Source organism: Salmo salar, chromosome 12, assembly GCF_965601325.2.
Source record: "Salmo salar chromosome 12, fSalSal1, whole genome shotgun sequence".
Classification (NCBI taxonomy): Eukaryota; Metazoa; Chordata; class Actinopteri; order Salmoniformes; family Salmonidae; genus Salmo; species Salmo salar.
This window is the reverse complement of record NC_138302.1, coordinates 84,063,136-84,085,692: the sequence shown is the minus strand read 5'-3', so window position 1 is coordinate 84,085,692 and position 22,557 is coordinate 84,063,136. Positions and strand designations below refer to the sequence as shown.

The 22,557-nt window shown below is 41.0% G+C and overlaps 1 protein-coding gene across 4 annotated transcripts; it reads right to left on the bottom strand.

Moving 5' to 3' along the window:
- Nucleotides 1-485: 485 nt before the first annotated feature.
- On the bottom strand, nucleotides 486-22,539 carry mbd1b (methyl-CpG binding domain protein 1b). Of its 4 annotated transcripts, none has more exons than XM_014133254.3 (18): nucleotides 22,324-22,539; nucleotides 20,582-21,272; nucleotides 18,355-18,498; nucleotides 17,925-18,060; nucleotides 17,543-17,802; nucleotides 15,605-15,687; nucleotides 15,399-15,430; nucleotides 15,072-15,212; nucleotides 14,433-14,531; nucleotides 10,235-10,288; nucleotides 9,983-10,003; nucleotides 9,744-9,842; nucleotides 7,725-7,889; nucleotides 7,326-7,532; nucleotides 2,871-2,948; nucleotides 2,645-2,731; nucleotides 2,278-2,454; nucleotides 486-2,034 (listed from the first exon to the last, which is right to left on the bottom strand). In XM_014133254.3, the coding sequence occupies exons 2-18, from the start codon at nucleotides 21,073-21,075 to the stop codon at nucleotides 1,558-1,560; spliced, it is 2,754 nt and encodes a 917-aa protein (XP_013988729.1). In that variant the 5' UTR covers nucleotides 21,076-21,272; nucleotides 22,324-22,539; the 3' UTR covers nucleotides 486-1,557. The 4 variants fall into 4 exon arrangements, with proteins under 4 accessions (XP_013988729.1, XP_013988731.1, XP_013988730.1 ...); XM_014133256.3 differs by having other exon boundaries at nucleotides 7,326-7,511; XM_014133255.3 differs by having other exon boundaries at nucleotides 18,355-18,483.
- Between the last annotated feature and the right edge of the window lie 18 nt (nucleotides 22,540-22,557).

Genomic DNA, 22,557 nt, shown 5'->3' with positions numbered 1-22,557 from the left:
CTCAAACAAACGTGAAATCTGTCTTCACGGGAAAGATTGTCCTACTTGGATAAGATATAGAATGTTTTTAATAGCATGCTTCATGTCACACATAATTACAATTTAACTCATGTTTTAGAATTAAATAAATACCTGCGTTTTGCAAGAATACATGTCCAATGCCGTGGCGCTCGTGACGTCCTGCATTACTGTTTGCTCAATTCACAAACCATGGTCACACCTAATATGTAAATTAGTAACGCGCTTTAGCCTTAGAACATAACCACATACCCTATAGCTAGAAGACCGAGGTAGTTTTTCTTTCAGTATGGTCATTCACTGCCTCCTGTTGTACCCCCATATTTAAAAATTAATCCAACCCTGAATCATTTTGTTGTTGAAAAAAAAAAATGTGTTTGCCTTTCATACAATATAAATTAATTTAAATGAATCACAGCCATTTGTTTGGCTAAAATACTTCCCATATTTACGTCGTAAACCACCACTTAATTTTTAAAAATAGGCTTTATTAAAAATCAGCAGAATTTGCTCATTTTACAAACGCATATTTCTCCATGATACCAAACCTTATAAAGAAACTATATGGAATAACGGTCTAAAGTAGAAAGAACAACACACAGAGCATAGACTGTAAAAAGAAGGAGCAGAACCATAGGAATAGAATTCACAGGTCATGACAAAATCATTGCAGTGTTTACTTTTTTCAAATGCAGATTTTACTTTCATGTAAAATAAATGTTTCAGAAAACAGCTTTACAGAGAACTAAGTACTAATGCTTCAATTTGAGCACATCTGTATTTTTCAGATGTGTCTATCTGAATAGTGCAACCAAATCAAGCAAGCCGTTTGGCTGTGGTTCTCATCAGATGATGATTGACAGTGGCAATGGGAAGATGACACTTATAAGGATTATCACTGTCTCACCCTCTAGAAGAGGTTCTGGAAGCCCTGCTCTCAAAACAACATTGGGTTAAATCAGCCAACAGTTGACAGAATGTGATAATCCCATCCATTTAGGTCTTCATGTGGGACATTGGTTTCACATAGAATAATTTATAAATCAATGATCTAATCAAACAATGTTCATCTGCTTATGGTCAATAACTTGTTTGAAGGTTGCTTACGTTACCAAGATAAACCACTTATTATCTATCTACATGAGTAAATGTGGATGCACTGTGACCTTCCACATTGAACACTAAACAAACAGGACACACGGCTCACAATGGGTGTCAGAGAGCAGCTGAAAGCTAGAATATCTGTATTCTGTACTAGTACCTCAAACCTGAAAAGCTATTGCAAAAAAGCAGGCTTTAAACCATAATGATTTGTACATTTATTTGTAAGATATACTTACAAAAAGGGCAATAAAACATCCCGTTTCAAAATGTCTTACATTTAATTGCAAAGTCCAGTGGCAAGTGTGTAAACCAGTCCTGGTTGTCCATCCCAGCAAAGACTTGAGATGTTCTGTGAGGGCAGAGGTGTGATGCTGTGTGTAGTGTGGCCATTTGTTCGTTTTCTCCTGCTAAGTGACCCTGCGGAACCAAATGTTCTTAATAGCTACAGGATAAGGCCTTACACTTCGGACAGTGCTCTGTTTCTTTAAGTACCAGAAAGTCACAGGTCGATGCCCGCTCAATGATGATTGGAGCCTGGCTGAATGGCTGCTCCTTGGTCGGGACCCCCTGGCACACATTGTACTTCTCCAGATCTAGCAGCAGGTTCACAACCTGGGGCACAGAGGTCAGGCCGGATGGGTGAGCTTCATACAGCGGGTGGGTGAGGAGCAGCTGCTGGCCCTGTACACAGATCTGATAGCAGAAGCCTAGGTCAATCTGGACAGTTGTGTCCACCATGTGGGAGAGCTTGGAGCACTGCAGTAGCTGTAGCATCGGACCCTCCACCATTATGGCAAACCAGAGTGTGGGGAGTGCAGAGCTGCGCAGGGACTCCAGTAGCTTTAGCAGCTCATGGTCCTGGTCGATCCCACTTGTTCCTGCACTGTCAGCCAAACTGAAGATCTGAGTGATCTACAGAGAACATAACAGGGGTAACAAAATGCAGTTGGAATCAATTCCACTCCACTCTTACTCCAGTTAGAGATTTACTTGCACATGTATTTCTAATAGAATATCTTAACATTTTAAATCCAAGCTTAATAACTCTAATACAGAACTTCCTCTAGTCAAACGAAAAGGTCATTATTAGCCTTAAATATTGGTTACAATGCTGTAAAGTGTACCTATGCACCAAAGCAGGAAGTGGTAACTTACCATAGGTGTGACTTCCTCTACTTCAGGCTCTCCAGACAGCGCTTCTACATCCTTCTCCACACTTAGCCTTCCTCCGTTCATTCCACTCTGTCCATCCGGGGCTGCCAAGGACATATTCTCACCTGGGGGTCCACCATATTGCACTGGGGGATCCGCCGGTTTGAACAGTGTGCAATACTGGGCAAGAAAGAGAAATACACCATACTCCAGTCTAAAATGTTAAAAGTTAAACACTGAAGAGCACACTAGCCATAGGTCAAACAATTACTAGAGCTTACCTCTCCTGGATTGTGATTTTATTATACTGCAGTGTAAAACATTGCATGCTTAAGAGAATTTCAATAAGGTAAAGAGAAGTGTGACTCACTGCTGGAGAACTTAAATGGTTGAGGATATGCGGGACACGCTCCATAAGCGCATTCTTTTTGACAATTTCCATCGTCTCTTTATGCACCTGTAAAATATGAGAAATCTGTTGAAATTTGTGTGTATTGGAATACAAAGTAAAAAAAATTAAAAAAAAATGTATCACCAAAAGGTGAATGCCACAAAAGTAAACCTAAACAAAAGCTTAAATCCAATTTCATACTAACCTGGACTGTCGGTAGCTGGTTTCTGAAGTTCTCATCCTGGGGTATGCTACTGCTGGGAAGCATAGGGCGCCAATGTGCCTACGACAATAACAGACGTAAGACAGGGAGAAGAAAGTGGGAGCATGATTTTAAAAACTTTGGTATAATTCAGTTTAATGTACTCTATATAAATATATACAAAAGTATGTGGACACCCTTCCGAATTAGTGGATTCAGCTAATTTATCCACAACTGTTGCTGACAGGCGTAAAAAATACATGTAAAAAAATGGACCACACAGCCATGCAATCTCCATAGACAATCATTGTCAGTAGAATGGCCTTACTGAAGAGCTTAGTGACATTCAACATGGCATCGTTATAGGATGCCACCTTTCTAACAAGTCAGTTCGTAAAATTTCTGCCCCGCTAGAGCTGCTCCAGTCAACTGTAAGTGCTGTCACTGTGAAGTGGAAACGTCTAGGAGCAACAACGGCTCATTTGCAAAGTGGTAAGCCACACAAGCTCACAGAATGGGACCGCTAAAGCACGTACAGTGAGGGAAATAAGTATTTGATCCCCTGCTGATTTTGTACATTTGCCCACTGACAAAGAAATGATCAGTCTATAATTTTAATGCTAGGTTTATTTGAACAGTGAGAGACAGAATAACAACAAAAAAATCCAGAAAAATGCATGTCAAAAATGTTATAAATTGATTTGCATTTTAATGAGGGAAATAAGTATTTGACCCCCTCTCAATCAGAAAGATTTCTGGCTCCCAGGTGTCTTTTATACAGGTAACGAGCTGAGATTAGGAGCACACTCTTAAAGGGAGTGCTCCTTATCTCAGTTTGTTACCTGTATAAAAGACACCTGTCCAAAGAAGCAATCAATCAATCAGATTCCAAACTCTCCACCATGGTCAAGACCAAAGAGCATTGAAAATGGGTCGTGGGTGGGTATTCCAGCATGACAATGACCCAAAACACACGGCCAAGGCAACAAAGGAGTGGCTCAAGAAGAAGCACATTAAGGTCCTGGAGGGGCCTAGCCAGTCTCTAGACCTTAATCCCATAGAAAATCTGTGGAGGGAGCTGAAGGTTCGAGTTGCCAAACGTCAGCCTCGAAACCTTAATGACTTGGAGAAGATCTGCAAAGGGGAGTGAGACAAAATCCCTCCTGCGATGTGTGCAAACCTGGTGGCCAACTACAAGAAACGTCTGACCTCTGATTGCCAAAAAGGGTTTTGCCACCAACTACTAAATCATGTTTTGCAGAGGGGTCAAATACTTATTTCCCTCATCAAAATGCAAATCAATCTATAACATTTTTGACATTAATTTTTCTGGATTTTTTTGTTGTTATTCTGTCTCTCACTGTTCAAATAAATCTAGCATTAAAATTATAGACTGATCATTTCTTTATCAGTGGGCAAACGTACAAAATCAGCAGATGATCAAATACTTTTTTCCTCTCGCTGTATGGCATAACAATAGTCTGTCCTCGGTTGCAACACTTTACAGAGTTCCAAACTCCCTCTGGAAGCAACATCAGCACAAGAACTGTTAAAAAAAAATTAAAAAAATCGGGAGCTTAACGAAATGGGTTTCCATGGCCGAGCAGCCGCACACAAGCCTAAGATCACCATGCACAATGCCAAGCATTGGCTGTAGTGGTGTAATGCTCACCGCCATTGAACTCTGGAACAGTGGAAACACGTTTTCTGGAGTGATGAATCACGCTTCACTATCTGGCAGTCCGACAGATGAATCTGAGTTTGGCGGATGCCAGGAGAATGCTACCTGCATAGTGCCAACTGTAAAGTTTGGTGGAGGAGGAATAATGGTCTGGTGTTGTTTTTCATGATAGGGGCTAGACCCCTTAGTTCCAATGAAGGAAAATCTTAACCCCACAGCATACAATGACATTTTAGACAATTCTGTGCTTCCAACTATATGGCAAGAGTTTGGGGAAGGCCCTTTCCTGTTTCAGCATGACAATGCCCCTGTGCACAAAGCGAGGTCCATACAGAAATGGATTGTCGAGATCGGTGTGGAAGAACTTGACTAGCCCGCGCAGAGCCCTGACCTCAACTCCATCGAACACCTTCAGGATGAATTGGAATGCCGACTGCGAGCCAGGCCCAATCGCCCAACATCAGTGCCCGACCTCACTAATGCGTTTGTGGCTGAATGGAAGCAAGTCCCTGCAGCAATGTTCCAACATGTTCTCGTGGAAAGTCTTCCCAGAAGAGCAGCAAAGGGAGGGGACTAGAGGTCGACTGATTAATCGGAATGGCCGATTAATTAGGGCTGATTTCAAGTTTTCATAACAATCGGAAATCGGTATTTTTGGACGCTGATTTGGCCGATTAAATGTTTTAAAACCTTTATTTAACTTTTAAGAACACATTCTCATTTTCAATGACGGCCTAGGAACGGTGGGTTAACTGCCTTGTTCAGGGGCAGAAAGACAGATTTTTACCTTGTCAGCTCAGGGATTCAATCTTGCAACCTTACGGTTAACTAGTCCAACGCTCTAACCACCTGCTTTACATTGCACTCCACGAGGTTACTCGAATGCAGTAAGAAGCTAAGGTAAGTTGCTATCTAGCATTAAACTTATCTTATTAAAAAAAACAATCAATCATAATCACTAGTTAACAACACATGGTTGATGATATTACTAGTTATCTAGCCTGTCCTGCGTTGCATATAATCGCTTAGGTACACGTTGCTCCAACCATAAACATCAATGCCTTTCTTAAAATCAATACACAAGTATATATTTTTAAATCTGCATATTTAGTTAATATTGCCTGTTAACATGAATTTCTTTTAACTAGGGAAAATGTGTCACTTCTCTTGCAAACAGAGTCAGGGTATATGCAGCAGTTTGGACCGCCTGGCTCGTTGCGAACTGTGTGAATACTATTTCTTCCTAACAAAAACAGCCGACTTCGCCAAACGGGGATGATTTAACAAAAGCGCATTTGCGAAAAAAAGCACAATCGGTGCACGACTGTACCTAACCATAAACATCAATGCCTTTCTTAAAATCAATACACAGAAGTATATATTTTTAAACCTGCATATTTAGCTAAATGAAATCCAGGTTAGCAGGCAATATTAACTAGGTGAAATTGTGTCATTTTGCGTTCATTGCACGCAGTCAGAGTATATGCAACACTTTGGGTAATTTGTCAGAATTTTACGTAATTATGACGTAACACTGAAAGTTGTGCAATGTAACAGGAATAACGTTTTGTTTTCAAGATAAGTTTCCAGATTCGACCATATTAATGACCGAAGGCTCGTGTTTGTGTGTTATTATGTTATAATTATGTCTATGATTTGATAGAGCAGTCTGACTGAGCGGTGGTAGGCACCAGCAGGCTCGTAAGCATTCATTCAAACAGCACTTTCGTGCGTTTTGCCAGCAGCTCTGAGCAATGCATTGCGCTGTTTATGACTTCAAGCCTATCAACTCCCAAGATTAGGCTGGTGTAACCCATGTGAAATGGCTAGCTAGTTAGCCGGGTGCGCGCTAATAGCGTTTCAAACGTCACTCGCTCTGAGACTTGGAGTAGTTTTTTCCCTTCCTCTACATGGGTAACGCTGCTTCGAGGGTGGCTGTTGTCGATGTGTTCCTGGTTCGAGCCCAGGTAGGAGCGAGGAGAGGGACAGAAGCTATACTGTTACACTGGCAATACTAAAGTGCCTATAAGAACATCCAATAGTCAAAGGTATATGAAATACAAATCGTATAGAGAGAAATAGTCCTATAATAACTACAACCTAAAACATCTTACCTGGGAATATTGAAGACTCATGTTAAAAGGAACCACCAGCTTTCATATGTTCTCATGTTCTGAGCAATGAACTTAAACGTTAGCTTTTTTACATGGCACATATTGCACTTTTACTTTCTTCTCCAACACTTTGTTTTTGCATTATTTAAATCAAATTGAACATGTTTCATTATTTATTTGAGGCTAAATTGATTTTATTGATGTATTATATTAAGTTAAAATAAGTGTTCATTCAGTATTGTTGTAATTGTCATTATTACAAATAATAATTTAAAAAAAGTATATATTATATATATTATATATATAATACATTTTTTTTAAATAAAAAAAATAAATAAATAAAAAAAAAAAAAAAAAAAAAAATCGGCCGATTAATATGTATCAGCTTTTTGGGTCCTCCAATAATCGGTATTGGCGTTGAAAAACCATAATCGGTCGACCTCTAGAGGGGACCAACTCCATATTGATGCCCATGATTTTGGAATGAGATGTTCAACGAGCAGGTGTCCACATACTTTTGGTCATGAAGTGCATGCATCAGTATTTGCATGGAATCCTGTACTCAAGACAATCACAATAATGTGACGATGACATTGGACAACAATAAACCATTTTTTAACACAACAAAATAGGGAAACGCTATCTCCACATAGCAGAACTCACTGTTTCCATGGAGTGGTCATCTTCTTCCTGCAAAGGCTCGTCTATATCATCAGTGAACTCCAGGTCCACTTCCCGCTGCGGTGTTTTACTTTTCTTTGGGGTAGTCTTGCGACTGTATGTAAAGTGAGGTCTAGGCCTGCCAAGCTGCACCCACCCCTCTTCGGACCCAAAATCAGTCTGACCCAACTGAAAGGGCAACAAGTGTCTCTGTCAAACACATACATACACATAAGAGCACCATTGAAAACATTGTTAGGAGTCCATTCATGGCATAACAATGAGTATGGCCATTGCTTAATTACAAGGACTAATTCAAAAGGATTTGCCAAAAATCTTGTCACCCTCAAATGCTGATATGATTGACAATCATCTCAACATATGTGAGTAATCAACCCTTACCATGGCCTGTTTCTGGCACTGCCGCAGACGGCACTTCTGTCTCTTCTTATTGCTGCCTCCAAACTTCGGTTTGTCTATGCAGAAATCACAAGTGCCACAGTCTATCCTACTATTACAAGCTTCACACTTCCCACAGGAGCGTCGCTTACGTTTCCTTATCCAAGCCTGAAAGACAGAATGAGAAAAAAATACTGATAAAGAAAAATATATATACTGCTCAAAAAAATAAAGGGAACACTTAAACAACACAATGTAACTCCAAGTCAATCACACTTCGTGAAATCAAACTGTCCACTTAGGAAGCAACACTGATTGACAATAAATTTCACATGCTGTTGTGCAAATGGAATAGACAACAGGTGGAAATTATAGGCAATTAGCAAGACACCCCCAATAAAGGAGTGGTTCTGCAGGTGGTAACCACAGACCACTTCTCAGTTCCTATGCTTCCTGGCTGATGTTTTGGTCACTTTTGAATGCTGGCGGTGCTTTCACTCTAGTGGTAGCATGAGACGGAGTCTACAACCCACACAAGTGGCTCAGGTAGTGCAGCTCATCCAGGATGGCACATCAATGCGAGCTGTGGCAAGAAGGTTTGCTGTGTCTGTCAGCGTAGTGTCCAGAGCATGGAGGCGCTACCAGGAGACAGGCCAGTACATCAGGAGACGTGGAGGAGGCCGTAGGAGGGCAACAACCCAGCAGCAGGACCGCTACCTCCGCCTTTGTGCAAGGAGGAGCAGGAAGAGCACTGCCAGAGCCCTGCAAAATGACCTCCAGCAGGCCACAAATGTGCATGTGTCTGCTCAAACGGTCAGAAACAGACTCCATGAGAGTGGTATGAGGGCCCGACGTCCACAGGTGGGGGTTGTGCTTACAGCCCAACACCGTGCAGGACGTTTGGCATTTGCCAGAGAACACCAAGATTGGCAAATTCGCCACTGGCGCCCTGTGCTCTTCACAGATGGAAGCAGGTTCACACTGAGCACATGTGACAGACGTGACAGTCTGGAGACGCCGTGGAGAACGTTCTGCTGCCTGCAACATCCTCCAGCATGACCAGCTTGGCGGTGAGTCAGTCATGGTGTGGGGTGGCATCTCTTTGGGGGGCCGCACAGCCCTCTATGTGCTCGCCAGAGGTAGCCTGACTGCCATTAGGTACCGAGATGAGATCCTCAGACCGCTCGTGAGACCATATGCTGGTGCGGTTGGCCCTGGGTTCCTCCTAATGCAAGACAATGCTAGACCTCATGTGGCTGCAGTGTGTCAGCAGTTCCTGCAAGAGGAAGGCATTGATGCTATGGACTGGCCCGCCCGTTCCCCAGACCTGAATCCAATTGAGCACATCTGGGACATCATGTCTCGCTCCATCCACCAACGCCACGTTGCACCACAGACTGTCCAGGAGTTGGCGGATGCTTTAGTCCAGGTCTGGGAGGAGATCCCTCAGGAGACCATCCGCCACCTCATCAGGAGCATGCCCAGGCGTTGTAGGGAGGTCATACAGGCACGTGGAGGCCACACACACTACTGAGCCTCATTTTGACTTGTTTTAAGGACATTACATCAAAGTTGGATCAGCCTGTAGTGTGGTTTTCCACTTTAATTTTGAGTGTGACTCCAAATCCAGATCTCCATGGGTTGATAAAAATAATCAATGGAAATCCAATTTATGTGATTTTGTTGTCAGCACATTCAACTATGTAAAAGAAAAAAGTATTTAATAAGATTATTTCATTCATTCAGATCTAGGATGTGTTATTTTAGTGTTCCCTTTATTTTTTTGAGCAGTGTATATTTGAACTAATACCATTAACTGTCAAATACATGTCACTGTCTAGATATTCAGTGGACAGATAAAGGAACTTGTTGGCCCAAACTGTGACCAACTTCAGATGGAGACCTCCCTAGGAAGAGCAGGGTTTTTATATTGGGGGGGGGGGGGGGGGGGGGGTAATTGGCCAGCAGAGGGAACTCCTAGATAGAAGTGGGGTAGGACTTATTTCTTGAAGCAGAGCTTACCTCATAGTCAGCATCATCACCATCAAACTCTTCATCGTCATCATCTATATCGACATTCACAGAGAAGTCTTCGGGGTCACTGTATTGAGGAGTGGAGTTCTGTGGGAATAATGAGTAAGATCTGTTCTGCCCTCTCCTTGGGTCTTTATTCAATTACATTTATTGTTTACATTGCATATTCAATTAACAATGAGGTCAGGATTGGAGGAGTATTATTAGAGATGGCTGGGTATTGTTACCTGCAATTCTCCACTGTCAATCTGCCAAAAAAAAATGTATATTCAGTTATGGGAGCTTTTCATGGAGACGTGAAGAGAACATTACAAATAAACTGCCAATGTTCACGTGTGGACTTGTGGGAAATGCTGCTCTTAAATTGAGTAAGCGGACTCAATAGCCTTCAGCATTTTTCATATACATGCATTCAGATTTGTTATTTACTTTGAAAGACACATTAGAATACACTGGGTAATAGGATTCTAGTCAATTACCTTGAAATTTGTCATGGGATGGGGATCCAACTTTTGGGGACCTTCGGGTTTGTTCTGAAATACAAAACAAATTTAAAAAAACAAAATGGATCACTTTTATTTCTTCAATCATTGTCTGTATTTTCTTCTGTCTAACTTAGACTCAGCTGTTCCCTTGTTCATACAGGACACCATTCCTTTGTTTAAATGGGCTACTAAAACACGGCAGGCATAGACACGGCAGACAGGCCGGTATCCTGGCGAGACTGAGACGAAGACAAAAATCGACCGGAACTCCCCTCCATTCTATTGTGAAATGTCCAGTCACTTGAGAATAAGATGGAGGAGGTTCGTTCGAGAGAGTCTCCTATCAGGGAGATGCAACTGGATCCTGGACTTCCTGACGGGCCATCCCCAGGTGGTGAGGGTAGGCAACTAAACCACCACCACACTGACCTTAGACACGGGGGCATCTCAGAGGTGTGTGCTTAGTCCCCTCCTGTACTCCCTTTTAATCCACAACTGTGTGGCCACACACGACTCCAACACCATCAAGATTGCTGACTACACGACAGTGGTAGACCTGATCACAGACAGCCTACAGGGAGGAGGTCAAAGACTTAGAAGTGTGGTGGCAGGAGAACAACAATTTCAACGTCAGTAAGACCAAAGAGCTGATCGTGGACTACAGGAGAAAGAGGGGAGAGCACGCCCCCATCCACACACAGTCATGAATAGGTCACGACAGCACCTCTGCCCCCTCAGGAGGCTGAAAAGATTTAGCACTGGCCCTTGGATCCTCAAAAAGCTACAACTGCACCCCTGAGATGTCCGGACCACCCTCTGCACATCACGGGGGCCGAGTTCCCTGGCACCGAGGACCTCTATATCAGGCGGTGTCAGAAGAAGGAACGAAAAATTGCCAAAGACTCCAGCCACAGACTGTTGACTCTGCTACCGTCCGGCAAACGGTACCGGAGAATTGTCTCTCGGACCAACAAGCTCCGGGACAGATTCTACCCCAAGAAATAAGACCACTAAATAGCTCATTAAAAATGGTTACCTGGACTATCTGCATTGATACAATCTTGCACTGACGATGCACAATCACAGGATTTTTATATAACTGGTACTATGTAGGCCAGGTCATCTGATGCAGCACTCCAACTCTCCTTGGTCAAATAGTGGGACTATCATTTGTTTTTCAACAGGACAATGACCCAAAACACACCTCCAGGCTGTGTAAGGGCTATTTGACCAAGGACAGTAATGGAGTGCTGCATCAGATGACCAGGCCTCCACAATCACCCGACCTCAACCCAATTGAGATGGTTTGGGATGAGTTGGACCACAGAGTGAAGGAAAAGCAGCCAACAAGTGCTCAGCATATGTGGGAACTCCTTCAAGACTGTTGGAAAAACATTCCAGGTGAAGCTGGTTGAGGGAATGTCAAGAGTGTGCAAAGCTTCCATCAAGGCAAAGGGTGGCTACTTTGAAGAATCTAAACTATATTAAGATTTGTTTAACACCATTTTGGTTACTACATGATTCCATATGCATTATTTCATAATTTTGATGTCTTCACTATTATTTTACAATGTTGAAAATAGTAAAAATAAAGAAAAACCCTTGAATGAGTAGGTGTGTCCAAACTTTTGACTGGTACTGTGTATCTCTCTATTATGCGTGGGAATACTTTGGAACAGATTTCCAAAATTAAAATCACTTGGTGCTGATTTACTGGTATTTTTATAGTATTTGATGTCCAACAATTAAAACTTGGGTCCCAGAAATGTTCCATACGCACAAAAAAACTTCCCTCTTAAATTCGGTGAACAAATTTGGTTACATCCCTGTTAATGAGCATTTCTCCTTCGCCAAGATTACCCATCCACCTGACAGGTGTGGCATTTCAAGAAGCTGATTAAACAGCATGCTCATTACACAAGTGCATCCTGTGCTGGGGACAATAAAAGGCCACTAGAATGTGCGGTTTTGTCACAGCACAATGTCACAGATGTCTGAAGTTGGAGCATGCAATTTGCATGCTGACTGCAGGAATGTCCACCAGAGCTGTTGCCAGAGAATTGAATGTTCATTTCTCTACCATAAGCTGCCTCCAACGTTTTAGAGAATTTGGCAGTACGTCTAACCGGCCTCACAACTGCAGACCACGTGTATGGCGTCATGTGGACGAGCGGTTTGCTGATGTTAACGTTGTGAACAGAGTAGAGGTCGACCGATTAATCGGAATGGGCGATTAATTAAGGACGATTTCAAGTTTCCATAACAATCGGTAATCGGAATTTTTGGCCAAGGTTTTTTTTTTTTTTACACCTTTATTTAACTAGGCAAGTCAGATTAAAAACACATTCTTATTTTCAATTACGGCCTTTTTGCAACCTTCTGGTTACTAGTCCAACGCTCTAACCACCTGCCTTACATTGCACTCCACGAGGATGGCAGGCTGACTACCTGTTACGCTAGGGCAGCAAAAAGCCAAGGTAAGTTGCTAGCTAGCATTAAACTTATCTTATAAAAAACTATCAATCTTAACATAATCACTAGTTAACTACACATGGTTGATGATATTACTAGCTTATCTAACGTGTCCTACGTTGCATATAATCGATGCGGTGCCTGTTAATTTCTCATCGAATCACAGCCTACTTAGACAAACGGGTGACGATTTAACAAGCGCATTTGCGAAAAAAGCACTGTCGTTGCACCAATGTACCTAACCATAAATATCAATGCCTTTCTTTAAAATCAATACACAAGTATATATTTCTAAACCTGCATATTTAGTTAATATTGCCTGCTAACATGAAATTGTGTCACTGCTCTTGCGTTCATTGCCTGGCTTGTTGCGAACTAATTTGCCAGAATTTTACGTAATTATGACATACCATTGAAGGTTGTGCAATGTAACAGGAATATTTAGACTTAGGGATGCCACCCGTTAGATAAAATACAGACCGGTTCCGTATTTCACTGAAAGAAAACAACATTTTGTTTTCGAGATGATAGTTTCCGGATTCAACCATATTAAATGACCTAAGGCTCGTGTTTCTGTGTGTTTATTATATTCGAATTAAGTCTATGATTTGATAGAGCAGTCTGACTGAGCGGTGGTAGGCACCAGCAGGTTCGTAAGCAGTCATTCAAACAGCACTTTCGTGCGTTTTGCCAGCAGCTCTGAGCAATGCATTGTGCTGTTTATGACTTCAAGCCTATCAACTCCCAAGATTAGGCTGGTGTAACCCATGTGAAATGGCTAGCTAGTTAGCGGGTGCGCGTTAATAGCGTTTCAAACGTCACTCGCTCTTAGACTTGGAGTAGTTGTTCCCCTTGCTCTGCATGGGTAACGCTGCTTCGAGGGTGGCTGTTGTCGATGTGTTCCTGGTTCGAGCCCAGGTAGGAGCGAGGAGAGGGACAGAAGCTATACTGTTACACTGGCAATACTAAAGTGCCTATAAGAACATCCAATAGTCAAAGGTATATGAAATACAAATCGTATAGAGAGAAATAGTCCTATAATTCCTATAATAACTACAACCTAAAACTTCTTACCTGGGAATATTGAAGACTCATGTTAAAAGGAACCACCAGCGTTCATATGTTCCCATGTTCTGTGCAAGGCACTTAAACGTTAGCTTTCTTACATGGCACATAGTGCACTTTTACTTTCTTCTCCAACACATTGTTTTTGCATTATTTAAACCAAATTGAACATGTTTCATTATTTATTTGAGGCTAAATTGATTTTATTGATGTATTATATTAAGTTAAAATAACTGTTCATTCAGTATTGTTGTAATTGTCATTATTACAAAAAAATTAAAATAAAAAAATACAAATAATAAGAAGAGTCGGCCGATTAATCGGTATCGGCTTTTTGTGGTCCTCCAATAATCGGTACCGGCGTTGAAAAATCATAAATCGGTCGACCTCTAGAACAGAGTGTCCCATGGTGGCAGTGGGGTTATGGTATGGGCAAGCATAAGCTACGGACAACGAACACAATTTCATTTTATCGATGACAATTTGAATGCACAGAAATAATGTGACAAGATCCTGAGGCCCATAGTCGTGTCATTCATCCACCGCTATACCCTCATGTTTCAGTATGATTATGCATGGCCCGATGTCGCAAGGATATGTACACAATTCCTGGATGCTGAAAATGTCCCAGTTCTTCCATAGCCTGCATACTCACCAGACATGTCACTCTTTGAGCATATTTGGGATACTCTGGATCGACGTGTACGACAGCGGGTTCCAGTTCCCGCTCTTGTCCAGCAACTTCGCACAGCTTCTGAAGAGTGGGACAACATTCCACGGGCCACAATGAACAGCCTAATCAACTCTATGCAAAGGAGGTGTCGCGCTGCATGAGGCAAATGGTAGTTACACCAGATACTGACTGGTTTTCCGATCCACGCGCCTACCATTTTTTTAAAAGGTATCTGTGACCAACAGATGCATATCTGTATTTTCAGTCATGTGAAATCCATAGACTAGGGCCTAATTACTTTATTTCAATTCACTGATTTCCTTATATGAACTGTTACTCAGTAAAATCTTTGGAATGGTTACATGTTGAATTTATATTTTTGTTCAGTATACATAGCTACCTACAATACCTCGTACCTCTGCACATTGATCTGGTACTGATACTCCCTGTATAATGGCTTAATTCTTGTGCATTTTACTCCACGTGTTACTGTTTTTCTTATGTTTTTTAAACTCTGCTTCGTTGGGAAAGGCTCGTAAGCAAGCATTTCAGGGTAAAGTCTACACCGGGTGTTTTCGGCACATGTGACAAATATAACACAAATGTGATCTGAGTCTGTACCTTGCGGATCGGACATAAACATTTGCGTTTCCGACAGCTGACAGGTTTTCTGGAGTCAGGGTTCAGCGCTTTTTTGCAGTTAGCACAGCTCCCACAATCCTCTGTGGTAAGGCAAGCCTTACAGTTACCACAAGGAATCCACTATAAAAGATAAGAAAATGTTGAGTATTCCCCTCCATTCAGACCCATGTTGATTAATCATTGTTTAACTATGTAAAACTGAATTAAGTAAAGGGAAACAGTCCAAAACACAAACTATAAGGAGCATGAAAGTGTGTTAAAAACAGAGAAATTATGGGAGTAGTTAGTTGAGGAACACTTGTTTACCTTCCTGAATCTTTGATAAACTGGATTCTTGCCTAAAGAAATGAGAGATACTTTTAACACAACCTCAAATGGAACCTTCACTAAAAAAATTTTTTTTCAAAGGCACATTTACAATGTCTTAAAATATGTAAATTCTGTTCCTCTTTAAAAGGCATTTGTGTAATGGCTTTCCTTTAATTAGATTGACATTAAATAAGATGACATACCCCTGCATTTGGGGCAACAGGGATTCTTCATCTGTCTTTCATATTCAAAGCCTGTGTATGAATTATCACAAATGGTACAGACGCTGAAATAAAGAGTATTGAAGCAAGTTACCTAAGGTTCAAAGAGCGTAACATCAAAATCACTCCCATGTATTCTTGGCTTATTTTATGTACAAAATACACACATACATATTTTTTGTTTAAAAAAATTCAACACTCAAGCTGACATATAGCCTAAACCATGATTACATAATAGGAATATGTTAAACTTTTTTTTTTTTTTACTCTTAGATGTAAAGTCCCCTGTTTAAGGGACCTGATTGGTTCTGGTACCGGTTCCAACCTACATAAGTCTGTGGACAACGTAGATCAAAATGGCTTGCATTGAGCGATAGCCCTGGTTCCCACGGACACAATTGTATATTGTTTTAGCCTGTGTGAAGTAGGATGTGAAATCTGAAACCACTTGCAGCTGGGATGTCCCTCCTACCATTTCATTCGCTCTTCCGACTGTCTATCAACTCCGGGCTGAACCCTATGTCACAGCCACTGACAACACACTTGCCTGCAATCCTTACATCATAACGCAGCAGGAGAGTGGTTCATCAATATAGAACATTCATAGATCGATTTATAGCCATAATCTAAAATAATTCATCGATTTTAAACAGAAAACTTTTTCCACTGGTTTATCTTCAAGGCATTCCTAGTCGATCACCAAACATCTCTAGCAGAAAAGCCAACGATAAAACTTGCACACTTATTATTTCTTTATCGTATTGCGCTGTTGACAGAAGGTGCACTTGATTCAGAAGCCCTGCGCACCGGGTAAGCAAAGTGTTCTTATTTTGAACCATTAAAATTTGTCTGAAAAGACAAACTCTGCCTAAACGGTGAATCGGATAGCTCAAATCACCACGCCTACAGAGCTTCCGCAACCCTGGCCCCAAGTTTGATACTAGCCTACATAAGATTTAATAACTTTTAAAACCATGACCACCGAGAGACTGTCAAAGAATACAGCAGAGTGAGTTCCTGTTTAAGTTTTTATTCTGCAATGTCACTGTTTTTGTAAAAATCTATTACAAAACGTGCATCTCCCTACTTCCACTCGCACTGCAATGTATAAGTAGCCAAGTGTATCGATAGCCCTGCGTTTTAATTATTAATAGCATTGTGTCTATTTAAATATTGAGGAATAACAACATTGGTAGGCCTGGAATATAGCCAATATGCTGTGATAATGTATTAGGTCTATTGCACAAACCTCATTCCTACACAACTGCTTTTATTAGGATATATATATATTTTTTTAAACATGACTTAACTTATCTGAGCGGTAGATCTCGGCTTGCTTTTCGAATGCGAAAGTGATCTTGACTAAGGATAGGTTGGTGACCACGGTCATAGATGGAAATTATTAACATGAGGTGAATGGTGAGTTCGGGAAGCCAAGCTAGAGCTCTTTGTGACATTCACAGCGGTGGGGGCTGAAGTTTTGATCAAGAGAGCCCTTCAGAAAAAAAATTAACATTTTCTCAAACACTAAACATACAAATATGTATTTACATTTATAAGGAAGGTGAAATATTATAGTTAGTGGTTTTATCATTTGATTATACCATATTTAGAAAGCATAAAAGTAATTTCAAGCCTTATTCAGTTTTGTTGAATAGGAAATAAGTCATAAAATATTTCATGTATTAATCTTATTTGTACTTCAACCCTCAAAAGTGATTACACCTCAGCAATTTTTTTTTTTTTAATTACCCGAAAGGTGAGTATGCATCATAACTAGTTACTGTTTATCGTCCTCTCATGATAAATAATTACTTTTAGGGATTATGTACATTACATTTTAGATCACATGTAGTTAGATTGAAGATGTTCAATTCTCAGCGATAAAATTATGAGATAATATAGGAGCATTTAACTCACCAAAAGGAGGGCTCTGAACCAGCATTCCCATTGATGGAAACTGAAAGCGCTGACACAGGGCTCGAGGGCAGTTTAGTTGCACTGTGCTTCATACCTTCCACATCATGAGCGACAGAGGCTGAACTTATCTGTGTGAGAGAGGTGTTTGGTCTTGGGGGAGTGATATGTTGGAGGTGGGGGTCTCGGCTTGGCGTGCCCATGGAGCTGGACTCTGAGGAAAAGCCACAGTCCACTGAGGTAGTATGATCCTTCTGTATGTTCTAACAGACCATGGGATGGAAGAGACGAAATGGAAGTTGTTAGAAAATACATCGAAATTAGTGAAGGTAAAGAAAAGTTATCATTTCAAGTGTAAATGCTGGGAGCTTTTTTCTTTTATAACCTTTCTCAGGCGCACTGTCTTGGGTTGTCCAGCACCCCTGAACACCCCTGCTTTGTAATCAAACATTGTCATGTCCAGAGTATCTGCCAGGACTTTGGAAAGCTCAACCCTACTTCTCACACGTTCATTACTCGGACTTCGGGGAACAGAGAAGGGAAGAAAGATAGTGTGACCCATTAGTGGCATCAATGGTTTAAAGTCACCTAAAAGCATATAATACTGACATAACAAAATGCATGTGCAGTGAGCTTGTGTTATTAGGTTAAATTGTTTCTACCACATTTTTATGTGGTATATTCACACAATAGGTACAGCAAGTGAGCCTTAGTATATAACAATGAACCTTACGTCATGAGACAATATCAGTGGTTAAAAACATAAACTGGCCATTGGTCTAAAAATGTATAGAGTTTTGCCAGAATGTTTTTACCTCATGTAATAAACGTCACTCTGGCCAACACTAGAACCCGAGCGACGAACAACCGCCTTGCGCTTCCACCCCTCTCCAAGTGCCGGCCAGTCCTCCCAGCCCTCTTCAGTTTTCACTCTTTTCTTCCGCCTATAAACAGAAAACCTGGCATAAAATAAAAACTAAAATGTCAAAGTATGTCATCATAAGAGCATAAAATATAACTGGAAAGCACATCAACTGGCTACTTTTTGTATAGTTTGACTGGCTACATATTTGCTACAAGTAAGAACTGAGATTCTGATTTTTCACTTTAAATGTACACCACTGTTCAAAAGCTTGGGGTCACTTAGAAATGTCCTTGTTTTTTAAATTAAAGCACATTTTTTGTCCATTAAAATAACATCAAATTGATCAGAAATACAGTGTAGACATTGTTAATGTTGTAAATGACTATTGTAGCTGGAAACGTCAGATTTTTTTATAGAATATCTACATAGGCGTACAGAGCCCCATTATCTGCAATCATCACACCTGTGTTCCAATGGCATGCTGTGTTAGCTAATCCAAGTTTATAATTTTAAAAGGCTAATTGATCATTAGAAAACCATTTTGCAATTATGTTAGCAGAGCTGAAAACTGTGTTCTGATTAAAGAAGCAATAAAACTGGCCATCTTTAGACTAGTTTAGAATATGGAGCATCAGCATTTGTGGGTTCAATTACAGGCTCAAAATGGCCAGAAAGAAATAACTTTCTTCAGAAACTTGTCAGCCTATTCTTGTTCTGAGAAATGATGGCTATTCCATGCGAGAAATTGCCAAGAAACTGAAGATCTCGTACAACGTTGTGTATTACTCCTTTCACAGAACAGCGCAAACTGGCTCTAACCAGAATATAAAGAGTGGGAGGCCCCGGTGCACAACTGAGCAAGAGGACAAGTACATTAGAGTGTCTAGTTTGAGAAACAGATGCCTCACACATCCTCAACTGGCAGCTTCATTAAATAGTACACACAAAACACCAGTCTCAACATCCACAGTTATGAGGCGACTCCGCGATGCTGGCCTTCTATGAAGAGTTGCAAAGAAAAAATGCATATCTCAGACTGGCCAATGAAAATAAAAGATTAAGATGGGCAAAAGAACACAGACACTGTACAGAGGAACTCTGCCTAGAAGGCCAGCATCGCAGAATTGCCTCTTCACTGTTGACGTTGAGACTGATGTTTTGCGGGTACTGTTTAATGAAGCTGCCAGTTGAGGACTTGTGAGGCATCTGTTTCTCAAACTAAACAATCTAATGTACTTGTCCTCTTGCTCAGTTGTGCACCGGGAGATCCCACTCCTCTTTCTATTCTGGTTAGAGCCAGTTTGCGCTGTTCTGTGAAGGGAGTAGTACACAGCGTTGTACGAGATCGTCAGTTTCTTGGCAATTTCTCACAAGGAATAGCCTTCATTTCTCAGAACTTGAATAGACTGACGAGTTTCAGAAGAAAGTTATTTCTTTCTGGCCATTTTGAGCCTGTAATTGAACCCACAAATGCTGATGCTCCAGATACTCAACTAGTCTAAAGGCGGCCAGTTTTATTTCTTCTTTAAAATCAGCACAACAGTTTTTAGCTCTGCTAACATAATTGTAAGTGTTTTCTAATGATCAATTAGCCTTTTAAAATGATAAACTTGGATTAGCTAACACAACGTGCCATTGGAACACAGGAGTGATGGTTGCTGATAATGGGCCTCTGTACGCCTATGTAGATATTCCATTAAAAAAAAAAATTGGCCGTTTCCAGCTACAAGTAATTTACAACATTAACAATGTCTACACTGTATTTCTGATCAAGTTGATGTTATTTTAAATGGACAACATTTTTACTTTTCTTTCAAAAACAAGGACATTCTAAGTGACCAAACTTTTGAACGGTAGTATATGTGAAACAAAAACCAATGATTGCAAAGCTAAACAAACCCTACAACTATACGCACAAGGACTACTTTTAACAATTTCCACTGAACATTTTAAAGTCACATTTACTTGAATAACAGTACAGATTAAGTTTGGTAAAAGAATGACGGTTTCTGCTGTTTGTGCCGTCATTCTGTTACCAAACTTGGCATCTGCACTGTTCTTCAAGTAAATGTGTTTTGTAAAATGTTCTGAGTCTGTGTCACTATTACCCTATAATATAACATTACAAGAACAGCAGTCAATGCTAGTCAAATCAAGTGTCATATCACTCAACATACAGGTTGTTGTTCTTGATGTTCCTCTCACTGCCTGCCACGCTTCCGCTCCTTTCGCTCCCTGCAACACTCTCCTCTTCAGCATCCCCTCTGCTATTCATGTGTCGCTCCCCCACAGCAAGGCCCATGTCCAAGCCCTGTGTGTCATCTTCATAATTGTCATCCTCCAGGGGCTCAAACCAGTCTATAGGGGGCTCTAAAGCAACTCCCCCTGGGATCTTCTCTGTATGGCCATCGTCTGTCATCACAGGACCTGAGGTGGCATGATCCTGAATGTCAAGACTGTCCGAGGGAACCAGGGCCTCCAGTGGCGATAGGACCTCAGAGGTCCTCTCCATCCCATTGTCCCCAACCTCAACCCTCTCCTCCCTTTCTAGAAGTGCATCATTTGTAGGTTTGAGTACCTCTCCGTCAACCTCCATGTCTTGAGTCCCTGGCCCTCTCCCTGAAATTCGGTTATCCAGCAGTACTTCACTAATTTCTGGGGCTCTATGCATTCATGAAGCCATAGGGACTTAAGGTTCTCCAAAATGTTTTCTTGAACAATGACTTCTAAAGTTCACACTTCAAATACTTTGCATAACAATACAGATGAGTGCTCACATCCAGTGGGGTTCGAGAGTAATTCAAGCAAAAACTTTGCTTCAGCAGGGCTTTCCAAAAACCGTTATGTCTCCCAATTGATGTATAGGACCTGGTAATGGGATTAAGTTTAAATAGATTACATCGTCATCATCATTAGCTTTACACCGACTTTTAACAGTGTTTCACATGGGTATATCCTGAATAAATGCACCCAGATAGTAATGCCATCACCAATAGACCATGCTGAGCTGGACAAGACGTTTCAACCAAGTCGAGCCGCTGACATGAACGATGCTTGACTGATAGATAGTCTGCTATTGTCAGAGACGGTGAGTTAGCTATAATATGATTAACGTTATATTTTGTCAAGTTAAATCATCTAGGTAGCTAGCTGGCTTGACAGTCAGCTGGCTGGCTATAATATGGTAATTCACACGTGATAATTTACTAGCTAACGTTAGCTACAATCAGCCAACGTCAATCAATTAACTTCTATAGTAGTTAGGTAACGTTAATTCTCCTCTCTGTCTGTTGGGATTATTTTAAGTGAAGGCGTTAAGATTATTTGGTAGGGAACGATAAAATAAGTGATAGTAGCATTATTATACAGCCTAGTTAGTTATGCTACCGTAGTTAAATAAAGGTTAAATAAAAAAATACTTCACTCATTTTGGTTGCTAACATAGTGGGCTAGTTATTTATTTTCGATGAAACCAAGAGAGCTTAAACAATGAAGTGTCAAGTCTTGGTTGCATCGCAGTTACTAACGTAGTTAGTTAACGTTAGCAAACAAGCTAACAACCCTTCACGACCACCATAACGTTCTGCAAAGCCAGAGAAGACAAAACTAATTTAAATAAAGGTCACATATCAAATCCAAAACAACTACCAAGCTACCGCAGACAAATAGAGCAAAAATAGCTATTTGAGTTAGCTAGCTATTAGAATCTATGCTAGCGGAAGAATAGATAGCCATTAGCAGTTGTCACGTTAGCTAGCTATTTGGTTATGGTGACGTTGGTTACGAGGGAACAGTGAACAGAACTAACATCCTCCTTGCACCGCTTGGTATGAAAGACATCATTGTGATGAAAGGACGCAGTTCCAAAACAAAACGGTAGAAAATATGTTCAAAACAGTATAAAATATCGAAAACTTACCATCGACGGTTTAAAAACCGGTAATCACCTGCAACATACCCGGAAACATATTATACGAGCATGACGGTCTGTGCTATTCGGTATCCTTGGGACGTAGTTGACGTTTAAAATGGTTAGGCTATGGACGTCCGAATTGTGGTTACGTCCCAAGGGTTGACTGCTTTCAGTCGCTAGCTAGCTACTAAACTAACTTGTCGTAACTACGCCTGAATTTGTCTGGCATTGCCAAGCCAA

What these genes read in the sequence shown, in the direction of transcription:
- mbd1b (XM_014133254.3), bottom strand. Translation starts at nt 21,075, where the DNA reads ATGCATAGAGCCCCAGAAATTAGTGAAGTACTGCTGGATAACCGAATT. An exon ending in AGTGACGTTTATTACATGAG is followed by an intron (nt 18,061 to 18,354) that starts GTAAAAACATTC and finishes TGTTCCCCGAAG; the next exon opens with TCCGAGTAATGAACGTGTGA. An exon ending in ATGACCACTCCATGGAAACA is followed by an intron (nt 2,949 to 7,325) that starts GTGAGTTCTGCT and finishes TTATTGTCGTAG; the next exon opens with GCACATTGGCGCCCTATGCT.